The sequence below is a fragment of the Fistularia commersonii genome, chromosome 36, assembly GCF_037954325.1.
Source record: "Fistularia commersonii isolate RoL2024-O1a breed Wild chromosome 36, RoL_Fcom_v1.0, whole genome shotgun sequence".
Taxonomy (NCBI): Eukaryota; Metazoa; Chordata; class Actinopteri; order Syngnathiformes; family Fistulariidae; genus Fistularia; species Fistularia commersonii.
The window spans coordinates 2613299-2633559 of record NC_141319.1 but is presented as its reverse complement, the minus strand read 5'-3'; the positions used below and the strand labels follow the sequence as shown (position 1 = coordinate 2633559).

At 40.9% G+C, this 20261-nt stretch overlaps 2 protein-coding genes across 7 annotated transcripts in view; one reads left to right on the top strand and one right to left on the bottom strand.

Annotated features, from left to right (window-relative positions):
- Window positions 1-1317: 1317 nt before the first annotated feature.
- On the bottom strand, window positions 1318-17920 carry znf512 (zinc finger protein 512). 2 transcript variants are annotated; one of them, XM_086143387.1, is made up of 16 exons: window positions 17618-17920; window positions 14186-14300; window positions 13575-13630; window positions 12742-12803; window positions 11718-12223; window positions 10879-10959; window positions 10236-10325; window positions 9944-10068; window positions 9250-9336; window positions 8541-8639; window positions 8283-8450; window positions 7277-7474; window positions 6582-6683; window positions 6102-6164; window positions 5636-5734; window positions 1318-4203 (listed from the first exon to the last, which is right to left on the bottom strand). In XM_086143387.1, the coding sequence occupies exons 2-16, from the start codon at window positions 14283-14285 to the stop codon at window positions 3607-3609; spliced, it is 2433 nt and encodes an 810-aa protein (XP_085999513.1). In that variant the 5' UTR covers window positions 14286-14300; window positions 17618-17920; the 3' UTR covers window positions 1318-3606. The 2 variants fall into 2 exon arrangements, with proteins under 2 accessions (XP_085999513.1, XP_085999514.1); XM_086143388.1 differs by having other exon boundaries at window positions 12742-12800.
- Window positions 17921-19977: 2057 nt separating this feature from the next.
- LOC147213344 (uncharacterized) overlaps window positions 19978-20261 on the top strand; it is a 36025-nt gene continuing 35741 nt past the window's right edge. For all 5 annotated transcript variants that reach the window (XM_086143419.1, XM_086143417.1, XM_086143416.1 and 2 more), the window contains exon 1: window positions 19978-20129. In XM_086143419.1, the coding sequence (XP_085999545.1) occupies window positions 20114-20129 (16 nt within the window). In that variant the 5' untranslated portion in view covers window positions 19978-20113. The remainder of the gene's footprint in view (window positions 20130-20261) is intronic.

Sequence of the window (20261 nt, the reverse complement as noted above, 5' to 3'; positions counted from 1 at the left end):
TAACAAAAAGCCCAAACTTTATTTAGACTCAGACTGGACATACTAAATTTCCTGTATAATTAGAATTACATAGTGATAGGATGTACATGAGAGACATAATTTTACTATCATCAAAGAATCCTTGACTGCTTCTTTGAAATGATTTCAATTATCATAATCACATCCAGATCACTCAAACTTACATTTAATCGCTTTTATAAAAAAATCTGACATGTTTAACCGAACAATAACAGAGAAGAATCAGGCTCAAATCCCTCCTGGACAAAGGCTATTGCTGCTGAAAATCCATACTGGACATCTAGTTACCATGTATACAACCTGTCCCCTTTATGTCCTGTAGAGGAGACGTCAACAAGAAATATGACAGATAGTCTAATTTCTTTTTTTCACCTCGTCATTATTCAAACCAATATTATTCCCAAATGATCCAAATATGGTAGTAACCTGCATCTTCCGGTGCTGCGATAGCATAGGGCACTGCTGTGGTAGATCTACCACCACAAATGACATTTTAAGCCCAAAATGATATAATCTGTGGTTCCAGGTTTAGCTCTTAATCTGATTTAAATCGATACGAAGAAATTCAAAATCTTAACAGGCAAAAGGAATAATCTAGTGTCCTCAATTATAAAAAGATGAAGTGTTGAAATTACAAACGTGCAGCTTGAACTTTAAGGTTCGTATTTCTGGATTTAGCTGCCATATTTTACCGGCTGACACAAATTTGGTCCCAACGGGAATTTTTAACACCGCTCAGTCTATGGGATTGTTGTCATAAAACATGGCATAAGAAACAGGGATAAGGAAGCGGGTTAACTTTCAGGCAGCTCGACTTTATACATTTATATATAAAGTTTTATATTTTCTCTTCATTCTGTTACCATTAAATGGATCTAAATGTGAAAAAAACAGGAATATTTACAGTTATAACGGTTAATGAACTGCAGGATTTTGGGCAGATGGCGGTGTTACCTGCCAGGCTTGGCGAGAGTCGGTGTTCTGAGTGGCACACAGAGGCAGAAATGAGGGAACCTTGGGTTGTCGGAAACCATCGTGAGGTTGTGTGACACTTCATCATGTTTGATGGAACATGCTTACACTTTCATGTAAATATGGAGGCGGTTAATTAAAGGAAAAAGTAGACCTTTTGGGAAATGAGCCACCAGACCGCAGCAAGACAGGAAGATTGCTTCTCTGCTCTGTGCAGATAATATGGAGCAAAACACCTGCCTGCCATGTGTTAGCTTAGCACAATGAATGGCAGGCTATAGTAACTGTTAACCTGTCTGTGTAATGTCAACAATTACTCGTCTCATGCAAACCACAAAACTTTAATGTCCAGTTCTGACTCACATGAACACCGTGTTATAAAACAATAAAGAAACAAATTATGATGCAACCCAGCTGGAACTACTTTCCTGACATACGTGCTGAGTTGAGTGACTTCAGTATGAAAAAAAATGATCTCTAAAGTGTCTTCAGTTTCAGGACAATGATTAAAAATAGACCCAGATACTGATTTTAAGGAACAATCATTTCTGCTTCATCACCTAGGAGTGCAATGTGACACACTATTCAGCTCAATCAATTTATCTATTTTCAATTAGTAATTTTTTTTAAAACTCAACAAGAAAATGTGGAACAGTCAGTGAACTTTAGAAGTACGGGAGTGTAAGAGCTGTGTCATTCTGTTTTACTTTCTCATGCTTGAGTTTTGATTTTTCTATCAAATCTGTACCTCTGACCAAAACTCTTTCTGAGAAAAATCTGCTTTTTCTACATCTTCGGAAAAAGGTTTCCATATCTTTAGTTTTTAATTCACTACAACATAATGAGCTTCTAATTATGATTTTTGCAAAGATTTTTCACTATATTCACTGTTCATTAATTTTCAAGGTCTACCTTTTCACTTATTTTTTTAAACCTGAATTATATTATCTGTAACATAAATATTTAAAAGTTTCAGTCAGATTCGTGAAAAAAGCTGCATTCATACATGACTAAAATATCCATCCATCTTCTGCCGCTTATCCCTCATTGAGGGTTGCGGGGGATGCTGGAGCCTATCGAGAGGCCTGTCAGTTCACTTGCCAACTCATTCGGGGCAAATTTCCCAAGTTTTTCCAATTAACCCCCTGCAGGTTTTTGGAATGTAGGAGGAAAACGGAGAACCCAGAGGAAACCCACGCAGACATGGGGAGAACATGCAAACTCCCCACAGAAGGGGTCCCTTGTTGAAATTGAACCAGAGTTCCTTCGTGCTGTGAGGCTAAGTAAAACAGATTCACTGAATTCTAATTAATTACAATTAATTGTGCAATAAATTTCAAATTAAATAACAATAACCGATCATTTCACCCCATTATTTTGAAACATTGAGACAAGAATTGCACTATAACGCAAAGTCAAAATTGATTTTTTTTTTTTTTCTTTTTAAAAATCAAGAGTAACTATTTGGATCAAAGCTGATTTTTATTTTCCCATTAATATTTTTCCAAATATTTTTTAGATATCAAAAAAGATCAATCTATTTTTTCCCAGTGGGTTTTCTCTCATTTCAGGGTCATCAGTTTACCTTCAGATAAAATGTGGAATCACTACATTTCTTTATTTTAAATGAGCAGATATTTTTTGGGGTGGTATGACGCAGGGGGTAGAGCGATCGCCCTTGGAACAGGACATTTCTGGTTTGATTTCCGTCTCGTCCAAGTGTGTCAAAGTATTGCTGAGCAAGACACCTACAACCTACAACCTTTTTTCTCAGTCCCTTTAAACAGAATCACGTCGAGCGTTTAAAGATGGAGAACTCGGAGGGATAAATTCGGATGGGTGATCGTGACCTTTTTAAGACAGAAATGACCTCTAAATCCTTACGAGGTGAGCAGCTGAAGAAAAGGAAAAATACCATCTATTATCAATATGATTTCTGATAACTTGAATAATTAGGTTTTATTTCTGATTTTCAGGGCAATTCCTTTCCTAAAGTATCATTTTCTTATCAGTTTTGATCATTTCTCCCCATTCACCCATTCTTTTCATAACGGTTTCTATATACTTTAATATTTTAATGTCTTATTTTACATTTTCAGGTTATTAATGTTGCATCAGTGAGTCATTTCTGGCTGATATTCAGGAGATAACTATCTTGCTGAATAGTAGTTAATGTAAACATGTTTTTAAATTCACTTGTGCCATTTTCTCAACAAGTGAGTTCACCGAGGTGGAAAAATTATGTATCAAAACAGGAAATAAATTCAAAACATTTGAAAGGACATTTCACAGAACATAAGTATTACATACTTATTATTTTAATAGTATTTTTATGACAATTTGGGATACTGCTCGTTTATGATTATTAGGCCTCTAACGAAAAACTGATTTAGTTTTATATTGGGTAGGAGGTCTTCAGTGAGGAACGTTAACGTCTCGGACATGAAGAGGCTCTACTCAAGGCCAGGTGTGTGTTCTGTGTCTTATGTCCACAGGGGGATTTGACGTTCTTCATCTGAGCCTCCATTTTGGCCTCCAGGCTCCGTCAACCTCCGCCTTCCTTCCAGCATGAAACGTAAGATGAAATCTCAAAAAAAAATTCAATTCATGTCATTTTTACAAATTTTTGGTTTTCCTGGGTTGTTTTTCCTCCATGACCCCAGGACGCTTCAGATTCCACTGGTCCATCTGTCTCCGCTCCGCCTCTGATTCCCCAGAAAAGTTCCCACCGTGTTCGAAGCAGTCCTTTCGTTTCCCATTGGACTTTCCCCGCTCCTCCCTCTCCCTACACTTGACCCCCACCACCGCCACCTCTACGCTCTCCTCTTCAGCTCTGTCGGGCAGGTCCATCTCGATGGGCGCCTGCTCGGCGTCTGGCGTGGCCCCCCCGGGGTCCACGTCCAGCCACAGTGGGCCAGGCGGAGGCTCCAGCGGCGTGTAGTGCAGCTGCTGGGCGTTGGCCTGCGGCGGGGAGAGGTCCTGGTGGTCCGGGTACAGTGGCTGCATCTGCTGGGGGAGGTGGTGCAGCGGCTGCAAGGGGTGGTGCTGGTGCTGCTCATAGTGCTGCAGGTGGTGATGATGGTGGTGATGTAGGTGGTGGTGATGGTACTGCTCCAGGATCTGCTTGTCCACATTCTGAACAAACTCCTTGGACTTGTTTTTGAGGAACTTCTCGAATTTTTTGGAGGCCTTTTTGTTGGTTACAAACCATTCCTGTTTAGATTAAGACAGTCAGATTCAGAGAGTAAAGAATGAGATCGGATCAGTTGTTGTTGTATCTACGCTCCCACCTGGACACCAACGTTGATTTGACGTTGGTATTTGGTTGAATGTACGTTGTGACGCTTCTGAAGACAGCTGACATCTCACTCATTTTTTGATAACAAGCTAATAAACAACACCTTTTAGATTTCCAGATGTTGAATTCCAATTCTTGTGATGTTTTACCATCTTTTGAACTTGATATCTAGTTCCTTCAGTCTAGTTTTCGATTTGTTTGTTTGTTTAGAAGTTTATTAGGACAGTGTACAAATACATTAAGCACCGAGGCAGAGATGTTTGTACCAGATTATAGCTCATAGCTAATTTCCATCTGTAGTCCTTAACCGTCAACCTGATTTTCATGTCCAACTAGGCCATTGCTTCTCAAACACAGGTGCGTTGCGATGCCAGGAGGGGTGCGTATGACCCCGGGAAACAAGCTTATGGTGTAGTATTAGCTCTACGGTGTAGGTTTTTTTGCACTGAGCATCCGGACACACAGCACAGAGCAGGAAATATGAAGTGCAGTGAACAAACCCTCGTGAGACACCATGGAAGAATATTTAACAGGGATGATAAGAAAGGCAGCGAGAGACGGAGATAATGAGACAAAAGAAAGTCACTCGAAAGCTAAGACAAGCGGGAGGCGAGGAAAGACCGGTGTGTTTACTGTGTCTAAAATTGATGGCAGTGGACAACATGAAGCCAAAAAAATTTAGGCAACACCTAAAGACATTTCTCCCCTAGTACGCGACAAGCCACTTAATTTTTTTCAGCAAAAACATGCCAAATATTGCCAACAATCATCCCGCTTAGCTACTTCAGTAAACCGGTGAGCACTGTTATGTTAATAAATATTAATATTATTCTTTGTTACAAGTAGATCTATATTTCTTTTTTTTTTCTTTAATGTTAATAAGGATACAATGTTTGCAGAGGTGTACATATGACAATTTTATAGACAAATGATACTACTTATAGTTAAATGTTTTCTTCGTCCTTCGGGGGGGTTGAAATTGATTGGCATAGATTATTCAGTGGTTTGTGTTTTGACATTAGCTTTAGTTGATGTTTTATTGCAATCATTAAAAAATAATGATCAATATCTAGCTTTGTGCTTGTTTATGTATTTATGGGATGTGTCTACTCCCACATACCAGTGTCATTATAAAAATCCTGTCCGGCACAAGATGTAAATGGGACAAAGTGATTGGCTAAAAAGCAAAAGCAAACAAATTTATATATATTAAAAAAAACAGTTAGATTTTATCACATTGAAATGATTAAAATGATCAACAATGAATGGTAAAAAGAATTAACTGCACTTCAAATTCAGTGCTAAATGGTTGGGCTCAGGAGGCATGAACAGTGTGACTGTATTTACCTGTGAGTGGATAGAGTTGATGTGATATTTCACTCCGCTCTCCGAGTTGAACTCTTTATTGCAGATCAGACATCGGTACTTTCCAGCCTCAAAGTCACCCTGGGAACCAAAGCCCATGTAAAGAATACAAAAATATGAAAAAAATGTCAACCTATTGGTGAAAGTGGAGAAGACCTCTCTCTGGTTTGACTTTTGTGTAATATATTGTTGGGAGCAAAGCAGGTTTGTGTTTCTCTCTCTGTATATGTTACTCTCATGCTTAATTGAGCGTTAACTTTCAACAACGAAACCCTTCATGGTGTGTATATCAAACCAGGTTAGGACAAGAGCTGGGTGACTTTTGATAATGTTTACCTAAAGCAGCAAAAATCGGACAAAAAATCTCAGGGCAATTGATTTTTAAAGTGATAAACTTTAGGTATCCTTCTTTGCATTTTGCTTACACTGGCATGCTTTCAGGACTTACCAGAGTGCAGAGACCCAAGTGTGCCTTCAGTCCAGACACACTGGTGTAAGTGCAGCCGCATCCCTGTAAAGAAGGGAAAGTTATTTGCAAACTCTGCTGGCCGGAAGAGCAGAATTTCCAAAGGAGCACTGAGATTAGGAATAAATAAAATACATCAAATTCAAGTAGAAGACCAGGTTTTAACAAAGAAGTGATCGATCGAAATATCAACAACAAAATCAGATAATGGATGCGGGGACCAAAATGCTGACGCTTTGCAATAAACAAATGTATTTACTCATTGAACAGGGAAAGGGATTTTATTGTTGACATTTTTCATAGTTACATATCCATCCATTTTTTGATCACTGAATTTATTTATTACTTCTGTTAATGGATTCCTTTTTGAACACAATTTTCCAGTTCTCGAGTTTCATCCTGCAATCACAGTGGCAACTTATTTTTTTAATAGCTTTTGTACTCTGTCTACAGTAAGCCCACCTGGTTGGGACACTGGACCTTCCTCTGTAGCTTGACCTCGTTCTTCCACTTCCTCAGGACTTCCTGGCTGAAGGCCGGCAGGCCGGGGCGAGCGTATTTCAGCTGAGACGGACAGACGGTCAGATTAGAGAGGTTTGTTTATTCACCTGACAGGTTCCTCCTCGGCTGCTGTGTGTCTGGGTGAATATTCCTGTGGAACGTCAGTTACGTCTTTCAGTTCCACGCACTGATGCAGGTTTAATCCACTACTGCGGGGCAAACGACAAAATGTTCAGACTGAGATCTTCACAAGATTTCAGGAGTCTCGCTGTACACTTTCTGTGCTGTTTTTCATTTTTTTCAACATTATTCCCATGGTTTCTTGAGGTTTCCAGGAAGTAACTCTACAGAGCATACCATCCATCAGAATATTAAAAAGTCTTTAATCTCATCATGTAATTTAAAACTTTGATCAATCAGACAGTTTGCTTTGTGTCAGTGAGTGATAAAATAATTGAGAAAATTGACCAAAAACGGTGCCTTCCATTGAGAATTTAACACGTTTAAAGTTTTATTTCACCCTTGAGAGTGTCTGGAAAAATGTCACATCTGGAGAATTTCCAGACGGTGATTGAGGCACCACACTGACAAATCTTCATCATGTGACGCGTCTTGAGTCTTTTTATTCAGAACCTGAATGAATAAATCCCTCTTGCCTTCTTGTCGTCGGGCACCAGGTCGTACTGGAACTTCCTCTTAGGCCAGTCTTTGGGGAGGTCATTGTTGGCAATCTCAGCCATGTGAAAGTTGGCCAACTGAGCGGAGGCCCTCTGCACGCGACCGCTGGCCGTGCGCTCGGTGTTGTCCTCTGCATGTGTCTGCAGCGCCTCATCGTCCTCACTCTTCTGTGTTGTCTATGTAATGGCGAACGAACAATACTTTAATAACCCTCATATTATGTCAAGGGTCAATTTGACCCATTGGGTCAATGGGTGAAATGGGTCAAATTGACCCTTAACATAATATGAGGGTTAACAAAAAATAACAGCCTTTGAGAAAATAGAAAAAATAGTGGCCTGGTTGATATAAAAACATTTTTTTAATGCTTATAACTAAAATTGACCGAAGCAGCCAGTAAAGCTTGTTGATCAATTTGCATTTATTTTTCCACATTTTTTCCACTAAATTACTGTGCTTTTTTTTGATAAATAGAAAATTCTACATCATGTTACATATATAATTTTGTTTTTTTAAGTTTCCTAGAATATTGTTTGTCATTTGCTCTGTGTGGAGGTAAATAGATGCGGGAGACATGGAGCTTTCTTCGGTGAGACTTATGACAAAGATGTTGAAAATGTTTACAGTTATTGCTATTGTATTGTTATTGTACTTTACTAATCCCAGAATCGGGAAATTATATGGCAGCAGCTGCCATAACATAACATAACATAACATAACATAACATAACATAACATAACATAACATAACATAACATAACATAACATGCGGTGATAAGCCAAAAATGAAATGAAATCAAATAAAATAAAATGAAATTATATTAAAAAAAACAATGAAATGAAATAATATAAAAAACAAAACAAAATCTGAAAGTAAAAAAAGCACAGAGTATTTTCTAAAAAATGTCTACAAGGATTTACCTCATATATAGCAGGAAATAAATGCAATTAGCAGCAATTAATAGTTAATGTGCGTGGGACTCACAGGGGGGTGCTCGGACTTGAGGTGATATTCCAGCCCAGCCTTGGACCTGTATGTCTTCCCGCAGTGGAAACAGCTCAGCATCATCTTCTCCAGCTCAGACTCCTCCTTCCCACACTTCCTCATGTGGTAAAAGTATCCCATAATGCTGGTGAAGGCGGACGTGCAGCCCTGAGAAGAGAGTCGCTGTCCTTAAGCCCTCTCAGCCTCAGGAACCTGCTGGGTTCAATGAATCTGCCCGATACAGGGGCTTGCCGTCACCTCTTTGGAGCACTTTAGCTTCCCCAGTCTCTTCAGGGCTTTACGCAGTTTGTCCTTGATGACACGATTGTCCAGGTCCTTGGCGTCCTCTACCGACGGCTGGCAAAAGGCGGGAAAAAACAATAGGAAAGCACAGTCTAAAGTTGTAGTAGCTTTAAAAGACACTGATGTGCAAAACGATTACCATCATAATGACTGTTGTCTAGAAGAACATACAACATCTCTCTTGGGTATTGTCTACCAGGAAGTAGAGGCCCAAACATCTCAACCTGTTGTTAATTAATGCCTCACAATTCATTCTTGATCAAAATGTACTCTTTCATTTATTTTTGTATTTCAAAAACCTTTCACTGAAATGAAATGATTTAGCATAGCATATATTAATTAGTACTAGAAAAGATTATTTTCAAAAACATAAATGCCACCGACTATAAATGATGATTGGTTATGATAGTGGGTCTTCTATAACTGGGGGATTTTATTTACAGACAGCAAAAAGTTGGATTTTTGGCAGCTACTATAGATATAGGGGATTATACAAATTTGTCAAAGACTTTGTAACAGACAATAACAAAATAAAAGGTTTCTGCTAAAGGTCTATCTCAGAAAGAGACCCGTCCGCTGTTTAAGGTGAATATTAAAAGGCCTAGGATAGTGAGTGAAGTATTATGGTATGGAAAAGTGACGGGTTCATGTTTGCCGTTCTTACCAGGTAGCTGTGGTCGGCCATGACGTGATATTTCATCCCAGTGGACGACTTCAGCTGCTTCCCACAGTGTGGGCACGTGAACAGCTGCTGCAAAACAGAAACAAGACGTTTGAAGACTCTTCAGTGGAGTTGTGATTTATCTGGGTTTTAACCATCTACACAGTGCAGCCTTAAATCCAACACACAAACATAGCTGTCATTTATATTGATGTTTGCTCCACATAGCATTCTCTTCGAAACTGTTCCGTTGTAATGGCATCTTTTTTGGTTTTATTAAGATTTTTTTTTCTGCTGCTGCTATTCATTTTGGTCCCATTCTCTCTGCATTATCTCACTGACCACTTTTCATTTGGAATATTACTTAACTACATTTCATTCGCATGGTGTTTTGTATTGTAAATCCCATTCTTTTGTCCAGTTGTTGTTTACCTTCCCGTCACTGCAAGGTGTAAATTAAAAGTATTTGCAAACATACTAGGCCACTGAAACTAACTCTGATTTTGATTATTAAATAATTTCACCTCTGAAATCAATAGTCCAAGAGACAAACCCAGTAATATTGTTCTGGATTAAAGTTGTGTATTGTATAGTTTGAAATGTCACAAAAGCGTCAAAGTCAGAGGTGAACCTGTGAAGGATTTGTTGATATGATAATTTTTTGTCTGTGTATGTTTTCATGTCAATTGACACTTACCAGCCTACAGTTCTCCATGTGCTTCTTCAAGCCCTCCACTGTCTTCCTGCTCACACTTTTGCATTTCGGACATGGGACTCTGCCTTTAGAAACGATCTGGACCTGCCAGCGTTCTTCCTGACTCCCTACAGGGGACACACACACACACACACACACACACAAAGGAGAAAGTCACAGCGGCAGAGCAACCTTCACCCATTCAGTGAATTGGTGCTTATAAACTGCTGATCCCGAATTATTAATCCCTGGAAATCTTAAATCTGAGGATTATAATCCGGTGCTGCGCTGTCACCTGGGGGATACGTGGGAGCCTCCTTCTTAGTGGAGACAACCACTGGTTTCTGGTCTTCAACGGGCTTCGGGTCGCCGCCTACTTCTGAACCTGTGTGATGACGCAGTGTTTTAGGGGACGTGTTGCTAGCTCTTTTTGGTTTTGTTTGGAAAATCCGAGAGAGGGTTTCAAGAGTTTTCTTTTAGAAAGAAACAGGTAAAAACTTTTCACTTTCAGGACTATTTACTGCGCTGATGCTTGAGCTGCCCCGGATCAGGATAGGCACCAAGATAGGCTATGCAGTGTGTGCGTGTGTGAGTGTACGCTTGTGTACGTCTTTGTCCAAAAAAAAAAAAAAAAAAACCAACAACAACTAACCCCAGCTTACTGTTCTGTATATTTCCTGTGCATCTTGTATTTGCAAGTGTTATTTGCAGTGCTTATGTCCTCTATTGTAAGTCGCTTTGGATAAAAGCGTCTGCTAAATGTAATGTAATGTTTATTCTTGGATTTGGGTAATTTCTTTGAATTTTTTCTTTTAATGTAATTTATATTTCTATTGGAGCTTTAGAAACAAATTGAATAAATATTCAAACAGAAAATAATTCATACACTTGTACATTCATAAGGCAGCGGCCATTTAAATGTGGCAGAAAGAACTCACCGGAGCGTCTGCAGGCAGGAGGGAAGTGACCAGGCAATCTCTGCTCCACCTCCGCCCTCGGCACTTTCGTCATGTTTCGGTCTATGAGGAGAATCACACACACACACACACACACACACACACACGCACACACGAAAAATCATTTTAAATTGCATAATTCCTAGGGAAGTCTGGAATAGAGCCACAGCCAGATACAGAGACGCCAGAAAATCAGACAAACGGGTTTGATCGTTTTCAAATCCCACCTCAATCAGTGCGGTGGAAAAACATAAGGCAATTTTTTTTGGAAATAACTGCTAAGGTTATTGGAAATATTACCAAGAGTCTAATCACACTCGTGCGTGTTTTGATAAAGGAGAAGGAGGAGTCTGCGGTGTCCCTGCTCACTTGTGCTCAACGGGAACAGCAATAAAGTAGGAAAGAGCAGTGATGGAGTGTCAAGACTTGTGGTCTTTGCTTCAAGAACTTGCGTTTTAGATTTCAGAGGTTGTCCTGAAGATAAAGGCTGTGACGTCAGAAGACGTTGGGCAACCTGGGGGTGAAGTCAAGAGGAGGAGGCTACAGATGTGGTGACTGTCTTTACACTGCAATTATTCCCATCTATTCAGGTGTCATTTATGTCTGATTATAAGGTGTTTTTTTAACTTAGTTGGAGATTTTTTTTTGCATACATTTAGAAAATATCAAGCAAATTAATATCTCCTTTCTAATTTTCTTCATCCTTATTTTAAGAAAAACAATCCTTCTTTGACATTTTTAGTTAAATATACAGCGGTTCAAAATATGACCGATCAGAACATTAAAAAGGGTCCAGACATTTTTTTAATAATAATAATCACCGGGCCTCCAGACATTTCCTCGGTCTCCGCTCGAGTTGCTCTGGTCCAGTTCTAGACCTTGGACTGGGCCCCAAGTCTGCTCGGAGTCTGGGGATCCCCGGCCCCGTCCGGGATCCCGGTCTGCATTCCAGCCTTCGTCCGGAACTTGGTCCCACACAGCCTCCCTTCCACTGTCCTGAGCCGCCACTGAGGCCCAGTTCGTTCCTGTTGGAGCCTGGTCCCCGCCCTGCGCCCGCACCTGGTCCTGACCCGAGGGTCCCTGGCCCGGCCCCCAGCTGACGGGCCTCCGGACCCTGCTGGTCGGGCTCCGGCCCTGAGGCCGTTCTCCGCTGGCCTCTGCACCTTGAGGCCATACATCCTTCGACGGCGGTCTGGGAGGAAGCCTGGCAGGGGGCGGAGCGGCAGAACCCGGGTCTGCCCCGTTGACCACCCCTGACAACATCACTGAACAGCTGACGGTGGGGAAACCAACCACTCCCATGGAGACGCTCTGCAGGTCTTCATATCTGAGAAAGCAACGAAAATTTTATTAGTAAAAATGTGAAACTGAAGACAGATTACAAGGAAAAATAAAGTCCAGGGTGTAGTTTTGCTCTAAATTTGACCAAATTTCTACGTAGCTGAAAAATTCATTCGAGGAATATCATGTCTGTTTACAGTCTTGTGATCGTGAAAATCATCAATTAAATTTTTTAGGAACAGAAGCTATGAAGAAATAATGATGACTAAAAATAGTGATAAATCTGAAATACATTTCAGAATAAAAACATTCAAGAATTTCTTATTAGTGGTTATTTTCTCAAAAAAAAAAATCTTCTTTATTTAGGGGGAGTAATCATTTGTTTCCTGAGAACAAAAGCAAAACGTCTATTAGTAAGCAATATATTAGAAACGCTTTTACGAAATGAAAATAACTTGTTTTGAACTTATTGTATTTAAAAACAAATCTGGATAGAACGGGATGTTTTTACAATTTTTACATTGGAATCAGTAGCGGTCTATTTAAAATGTATAAGCTTCTCACCTTTTTCTTGTGCAGCTCCTCCTCATCCTCTGACCTTCCTGAGCTGAAGCCTCCTCTCTCTGCTATATCAGACAGAAAAAAATTGCTGTTTGAATCGGCAGTGATTCCACCTGAAGACCGAAATGTTTGACTTTCATTATCGATTTTTTTTCCAGTTTATTATCCTACTTCGTGATCCTTAAAGGGAATAAGTAATCAGGTTTTAAATATGATTATAAAGGTGCCGGTGAATTCAGAAAAAAAAATCAGCATTTTCGTGTCAAACATTAGGTGGAGGAGACAGTGGTGAGATGCTCTACTAACAGTGACAATGACCAAAAGACAGAAGGCAGAGCTGGAGGTCGCACAGACGAAGATGTCAAGGTTCTCTTTGGAAGTGACCCGGACAAATAGGATAGGGAATGAGTCCGTCAGAGGGACGGCAGATGTTTTGGAGAGAATGTAAGAGATGGTCATGGACAGAGGAGGGATAATGAATATATTGGTAGACGGATGCTAGAATTGGAGCTGCCAGGCAGGAGGTCTCGAGGAAAACCAAAGAGAAGATTTATGGACGTAGTGAGAGAGGATATGAAGGTAGTTGTTGTGAGAGAGGAGGATACAGAGAACAGGGTTGGATGGAGAAAGTCGATTCGCTGTGGCGACCCCTGAAGGGAAAAGCCAAAAGAAGAAGAAGTGTCTCAAACAGAGTTTGAATATTAAAATGCACAGAGATCTATTTTGTGTCACCTTTTGTGTATTTCTGTTGCGAGAATTTCTGGTCTAAGGTTTTTCCTGGTTTTCCAGGATGTGTGGCTGGGACCTTGATTACTGTTGTGTGCGCTTGCGCTCACCTTTAGGTGCCCTGCAGCATTCGCGTCGCCTGATCTTTCGGGAATCCGCTGAACCACTGAGGGCGAGACAATCGGGGTCAGGTCAAGGTCACAAAGAGGTCAGACGACTGAGCTTCCACTGGAAGTTCAGAGATTCCGACCTGAACTAAAAAATCCAGTAGAACAGACGGATGTTTTAAAGCCAACATTTTAAGAAATGTCAAAAACCAGACATGCGCATTTTGAGTAGGGGTATTTTTTGGGGTTGGAGGAGGTGCCTTGTATTTTTGCAATAAAGATACTTCCAGTGCCTGGCTTTGATTAACAATTCAGAATTGATGTGCGTTCAAATCCATTTGTGGTGATTTTTGCAAGATTTTTATTGCCAACAGAAGTGAAAATGATTGCCTGCATACAGAGCGGATTGCCCGCCTGTTTTTCTTTTTAGCAGTTCCTAAGAGACCTTTTTTGGCTAATTTGCAGAGAAATGTGTTAATCCTCAAATAACTTGCTTTCATGTTTTGAAAAAATTACATGAATGGATAAATGGAAACATACGGAACCGAGGGGGGAAACGAATCACGTTTTCCAAACTGCCAGCCCCTTCACACCATCCTCCCGAGGACACTGACCTGGGTACGGCACTCCACCTCTCGGCTGCGACTGGATGGTATTCCTCTTGTGAGGCACGTGCAGGGGTGATGTGCCCCTTCTCATGCGAGCAGCATCCATTCTTTGCCCAGCAGCCTGGAGACAAACGAGGCGCCACAGCTTTGAAGTGATGCAGCTCACGGTTTCATCATCGGAGAGTTTTTGCACTCTAACAAGACTACGGAAACAAATGCTGTGAGAAATTATTTAAAATATCAAAAGAGTCAGGTTACAATGCAGTCAGGGGTGAACCCTGCTGTAGTCCCACCTCCACCTAGAATTCCTCTGTCATGCCTCACCACTGTTTTATGGTTCTCATACATGTCCTGCACCGAACCATGCGTACTTCTCTGCCACTCTTGACCTCCTCATACAGTATCATAGTTCCTCGCTCGGTACCCTGTCGCTTCCTTTACTAGATCTAAAAAAGGAACATAGCAGCTCCCTCTGACCTTTTCTATCAAATTCTCAAAGCCAAAACTGCATCTATAGTACCGTAATTTCCAGACGATAAGCCGCGACTTTTTTCACGTAAACAACGATGCGGCTAATGTATGGACGTTTTTTGGGGGGGAGCCACTAACGAGCTTCACGCCGCTAAAACGTTTATCCTCGTCACATCGGACCAATGAAATGACAGGTAAATTCTGAGTTCGTTCAACTCCGACACCGAAGAAGACGACTTTGACGGTTTTAGTGCGCAGGAGGAAGCCCGAGATAGCGATCGGCTAGCCGGTGCGGTTTATATTGAGGTGCGCTCAATAGTCCGGATACTACGGTACTTTTTCTTGGCATACAACCACAATACTGCTCACAAATGCCCACTTCCGCCCTCATTCTAGCTTCCGCTACTCTTTCCCATAACTTCATGGTATGGCTTATCAACTTTATTCCTCTGGAGTGAAACATCTGTGCACATCTCTCTTGTTCTTAATGATTCACAACAGCAAACCTTCTTCTCTTTCTCAGGCATCTTTTCACTCCTTAAGATTATGTTGATCAGCTGAGTCAAAAACTCGACTGCCACCTCTCCTCGACACTTCCATACCACCACAGGTATATCATCCGGATCAACTGCATTTTCAGTGCACTCCTCACGTCACCTTTCCTAATATCTGCTACTTGTAGCCCACAATGCATTACATTACATTACATTACATTGCATTTGGCAGACGCTTTTATCCAAAGCGACTTACAATAGAGGACATAATGCATTGTTCTCTCTTCACTTTCCTCATTCATCATCTCTTCAAAGTACTCTTTCCATCTTTCCATCACTCATCTGGCACCTGTCAATACATTTCCCTCTATGTCCTGAATCAGCCAATATCATTCCAGGTCCTTCCAATTTCTATCTCTCTATTTTGCCAACTTGAATAAATCACTCTGTTCCGTCTTGCTGTCCCACCTAGCATACATTGCATCATATGCCCTCTGTTTGGCCCTTGCCACATCTCCCTTCACCTTGCGCTGCATCTCCCTGTCTGTCCTCATCAGTCCCCTCAGCGTCCCACTTCCTTGCGAACCTCTCTCTGTATATACTCCTGCACTTCTTCATTCCACCACCAGGTCTCCTCATCTACTTTCCTTCCAGATGACAATTCTCCAGTCATCTGGAAGCTCCTCCTGATCACCCAGAGCCTGTCTCAACTCCTCTCTGAAAACCACTCATCATTCCTCCTTTTTTCAGCTCCCACCAATTCTTCCTCTGCTCTTCTTTGTCCTCTTCATCTTCCTGGCCACGGGAACATCCTATACACCACCATCTGCAACTTTGCGGTCACTGATCTCCTTCAGATTTCTTTGTCAATACAAGACGTTGTTTACCTGTGTGCTCCAATCGCCCCTCTTATAAATTACCAAATGTACATGCCTCTTTAGGGAAAAAAGGTATTTACTACAGGCATCTTGTTAGCAAAATCCTGTCTCATCACCTGTTTCGTGCACCACATGCACAATGAAATCTGCACCAATTACCGTTCTTTCTACCTTTGGGGATATTCTGCATCGGTTCATCTAACTTATTCCAGAATTTCTCCTTTTCCTCTCCCTCACATCCAACCTGTGGGGCATAGCCACTAACAGCACTGAATGTCACACCTTCAACTTCAAGCTCAAGGGGTGTCACCCTATCTGACACCCCTCCAAGATGACTCCTGCTCCATAGCTCTTTCCATCAATACCGTGATAGAAATTCTCCGCATTTGATCCACAAGCGACCAATTGCCACCCGTACCTTGTAGGTTCTCAGCACTACTGTCAGTTGTTGTTAACTTGGGCCTTGTCCAATCTAGTATGGAAGTTTTGCACAAGATTTTATAGATTTTAGATGCCTTTACCTGACACAAGCCTCCACATTTATCCATGCTTGGCACTGGCTCAAGAACAACACTGGCTTGTAACCCTTAAGACTACATTCTCACTTTATCTAATATTATTAAGAATTCATTACCATTAACTACCTTCTTGGCCCGTTCAGATATACAACTTTATTAGCGAAATAACTGACCTCTTTATATTATGGCCTCATTTCTGCCAATTATGACTTAAATCTCACGATACATGTTTTTAAAATAAAATTTCTCTGCATACCCCTGCAAACATGATGGCGCATTAATAATGTCAATACAAACATTTACTTCCAAGATTGTGTTTTGAGTACAACAAAGTTCACAACAGGAAATAAGTGGCAGACCCAAAAGCCCTAAGAGATAGTCATGCATTTCAATATCATGTGACTATAATAGTTCATCATGCTTTAACTTTAAACTTTAATATCTGAGGTTATTGATAAAGAAAGGGTGTAATCAGTGGTGTGTACAGAGTGATCTAATGCAGAAGGAAGGTTAAATACCTATTTAGGCCTTTTTTCCCTTTTTTAACCCCTTTATTCTTATATCTCAGATATTATGTTTCCACCCATCCTCAGGATAAACTCAGTTAAGACAGAAATTAAATATCAGGTAAACAAAAGTCCATTCTCCTGATCAGCTGCTGCAGTCGAGTTGGATCGAAGTGAAAATAACAACAATAATAATAATCATAATAATATCAATAATCCAGAAAAATTAAATGTTATTAAAGTAGCATAAACGAGATTTTTTCCGGGCTTGTTCTAATACTTCTCTACTCGGTTGATGTCCCCGCCGGGTCCGATCGTTACGCGGCGTTTAAAGGCTGCGCGGAGCCGGATATGAATCGCCTCAGGCGGTCAGGAGAACCGCGACATCAGTCGTTTCCTCCATCATCACCTCTCCTCCGGGTGGGGATGGGGCAAATAACCTCGCTTTCATGACGACGGACGAGATATATGTCGAAAAAGAAGGTGAATGCTCATAAAAAACCCGGAGCGTGCTGTTAGCTAGGCGCTTCAATGTTTGCTCCAGAGAGGGGACTCGGCTGCGCAGTCTTACCCGCCTCTCATTGTCTCCGAGCGGATGAAGAAACGCGAAAGAACCCTTTCCGTCCTCCGGCTCATTCCCCTCTGCGCGGACGGCTAGCCTCCATGTCTGCCTTCCCAGCCCTTCTCTGTCGACCCTTCACCGGCAGAGACACCGCCGAGAAGGACGGGAAAAGCGGGGACGGGGTTGTTTATGTTCGGAGGGCAAACATTCGGACACCGACGCACCGTCGTCCCCGTCCAGGGGCCGGAGGTCCGGGCTCCGTGCGGCGCCCTCGGCGGAGGAGAAACGCCGGACAAGTAGAGCCGCATCTACTGCTGCCTTCAGGGACCCCCGGAAATAGAGCCACTTGCGTAATCTGACCGAAGAAAACAAAAACAAACACCGCAGCAATGAAGCACAGGGACACGATTTTTTTTTATTTTCGCAACGCGTTAGACATTATTTGTTTTCATGTAACTCATTTCTGTCTTCTAAACTACGAGTCTTACTGTTAAATTTGAATCCGTTATTTTTTTAGAAATAATGTAAACCCACAAAGTAACAGTGTGTTTTCTGTATAGATGTCATATGCTGTAACTTCGACATCTATATCTACATAAGTCGTGATTTTATATATTTACATTTTTTAATGAATAATTCAGCAATTGTTTTCCCTTTATTTTATTTTATGTTTATTATTATGCCCTTTAATTTATGCCAATGCATTGGCCATTTTTTTGTAATTTAAGACACTCGGTCTTCCAGGTTTTTTTTGCGGAAGGTATTTTCAGATACAGTTTTTTCCTTTTTTCAAAATTTAAATGTTTTTTTTTTTGTTGAACTATTGGAATCATTTTCACTAATGTTCAAACATGGTTCATTTCTTTAAATCGCCCCATAATTATAGAAGAAAATTTAGTTGTTTTCTTTATTCAAATACAGCATAATTTTGTCAAAACACCTATTTCTTTGCATCATTGATTTCTTTCTTAAATCCCCAACAAATCTTCCTTACTGAGCATCATCAACAGTAAACACACACACACACACACACACCCACACACACACACACACACACACACACACACACACACAAACTCACCCACCCACCCACACACACACACATACACTGATGTGTTTCCTAAACAGATTTTTCATCACTAATCTGGTTGCTGGCTTTCAAAAGTTAAAAATCCTTGTTGCAAGTCTTGAGGGATACCCATAAAAAGGTAGTATTATAAAATGTAATATTCTTGCATAGAAAATTCAGTCATTGAAGTTTGACTTCCTCTTTAAAATAATGAGAAAAATTGGTAATATATTACTGTAAGTGTTGATCACAGAAATTAGAAGTGGTGGCATCGATTTATTTAGTATTGAATATTGAATAGTATTTCATATTGAATATTGAATATAAGTATTTAACTTACCTTTCTCATTGTGTTGTAGTTCTTGTGTATTGCTTTTAATTTTGTTAAATTCTAACTGTTCAACATAATTCTCATTTCAATGTCATCTGCCATCTGTTGTTCCCTCCCTTGGTTTCAAGTTCTGTCCTGTGCAGAAATTTTATGGTTTATTTCTTCATTTTTTTTATTTATGCTTGAATATACATATCACAAACACTCATTGAGAAATAGACATGCACATGTAGAAAACAATTACACACACATAAATATGGACACACACATAGATCGAAGTTGTAGTTTCATACAAATTTAATTGGATTTCACGTATTTGATTTTTGTTAATTGCAATTTTTAGTAACTGATATCCATGTGCGTATACTTCAATAATACACCAGGTAGGCACAGAGGTAGTCCTGCAACAAGCACCGAATCTCTGCAGCTCTGCAGGGGTGGGGGGGCTGTAAGTCTCCCTGCGCCGGGGGAGGATGAAGGGGGGTGTTAAGGTTACGCCTCTGGCCTAAAAAGGAGAGGCAGAATACCAGAGGCAGGGAGCAGCTCTAAGAATAACCCGCGGGGGGGTCCTGAGGCTGAGAAGCATAGCGTGAATGAGTTTCTGCCTCATTTGAATCAAAACTTTATCGTCCAAGAAAACACTCCAAGTGAGTGAGTGTTCGTTCAAACGCAGGGTTTTTGCAAAGTGTCTTTAAGTGACATGAAGACAAGCTTGTCAGTGACCAGGAGGATAAAGTTACCCCTCTTTCCCCTCCGTCATCCCGGAGTCTAAATCTGTCAGAGGGGAGGTGGGGGGAAGCGGAGGGAGGTCCGCGACTCCAGCTTCGGCCAGGCAAAGGGCACAGAGTCGGACCGCCGCACACGCCCTCGGCCTCGTCCCCTCGGGACACAATCAGCTTCTTGGAGCCTCCTGTGATCGCAGGGCTCCCGAGTGTGTGGGCTTGAGGCACTTACGGGAGTCATAGCGGAGGTGGGGGTGCCACGAAGTCTTATCCTGGATTGGAATTAAAAACTGGGATTAAAAAAATCACACGGAGAAGCGAAGAAGCTGGTCGTCAACGTTCATGGAAAACTAGTCTGCTCTGAGGATTAGCTGTTTGAAACAATGACAGAAATTGAAGGTACTAAAGTCTTCTTTTTCTTAGTGAAGTTACTTTTGCTAGAATAAAAGCAGTTTTTGCAATAGATCAGCAATTGACTTAAAAAAATGCAAAAATTATCAATTCATTTGTAAAAAAGTCTGAATATAAAAT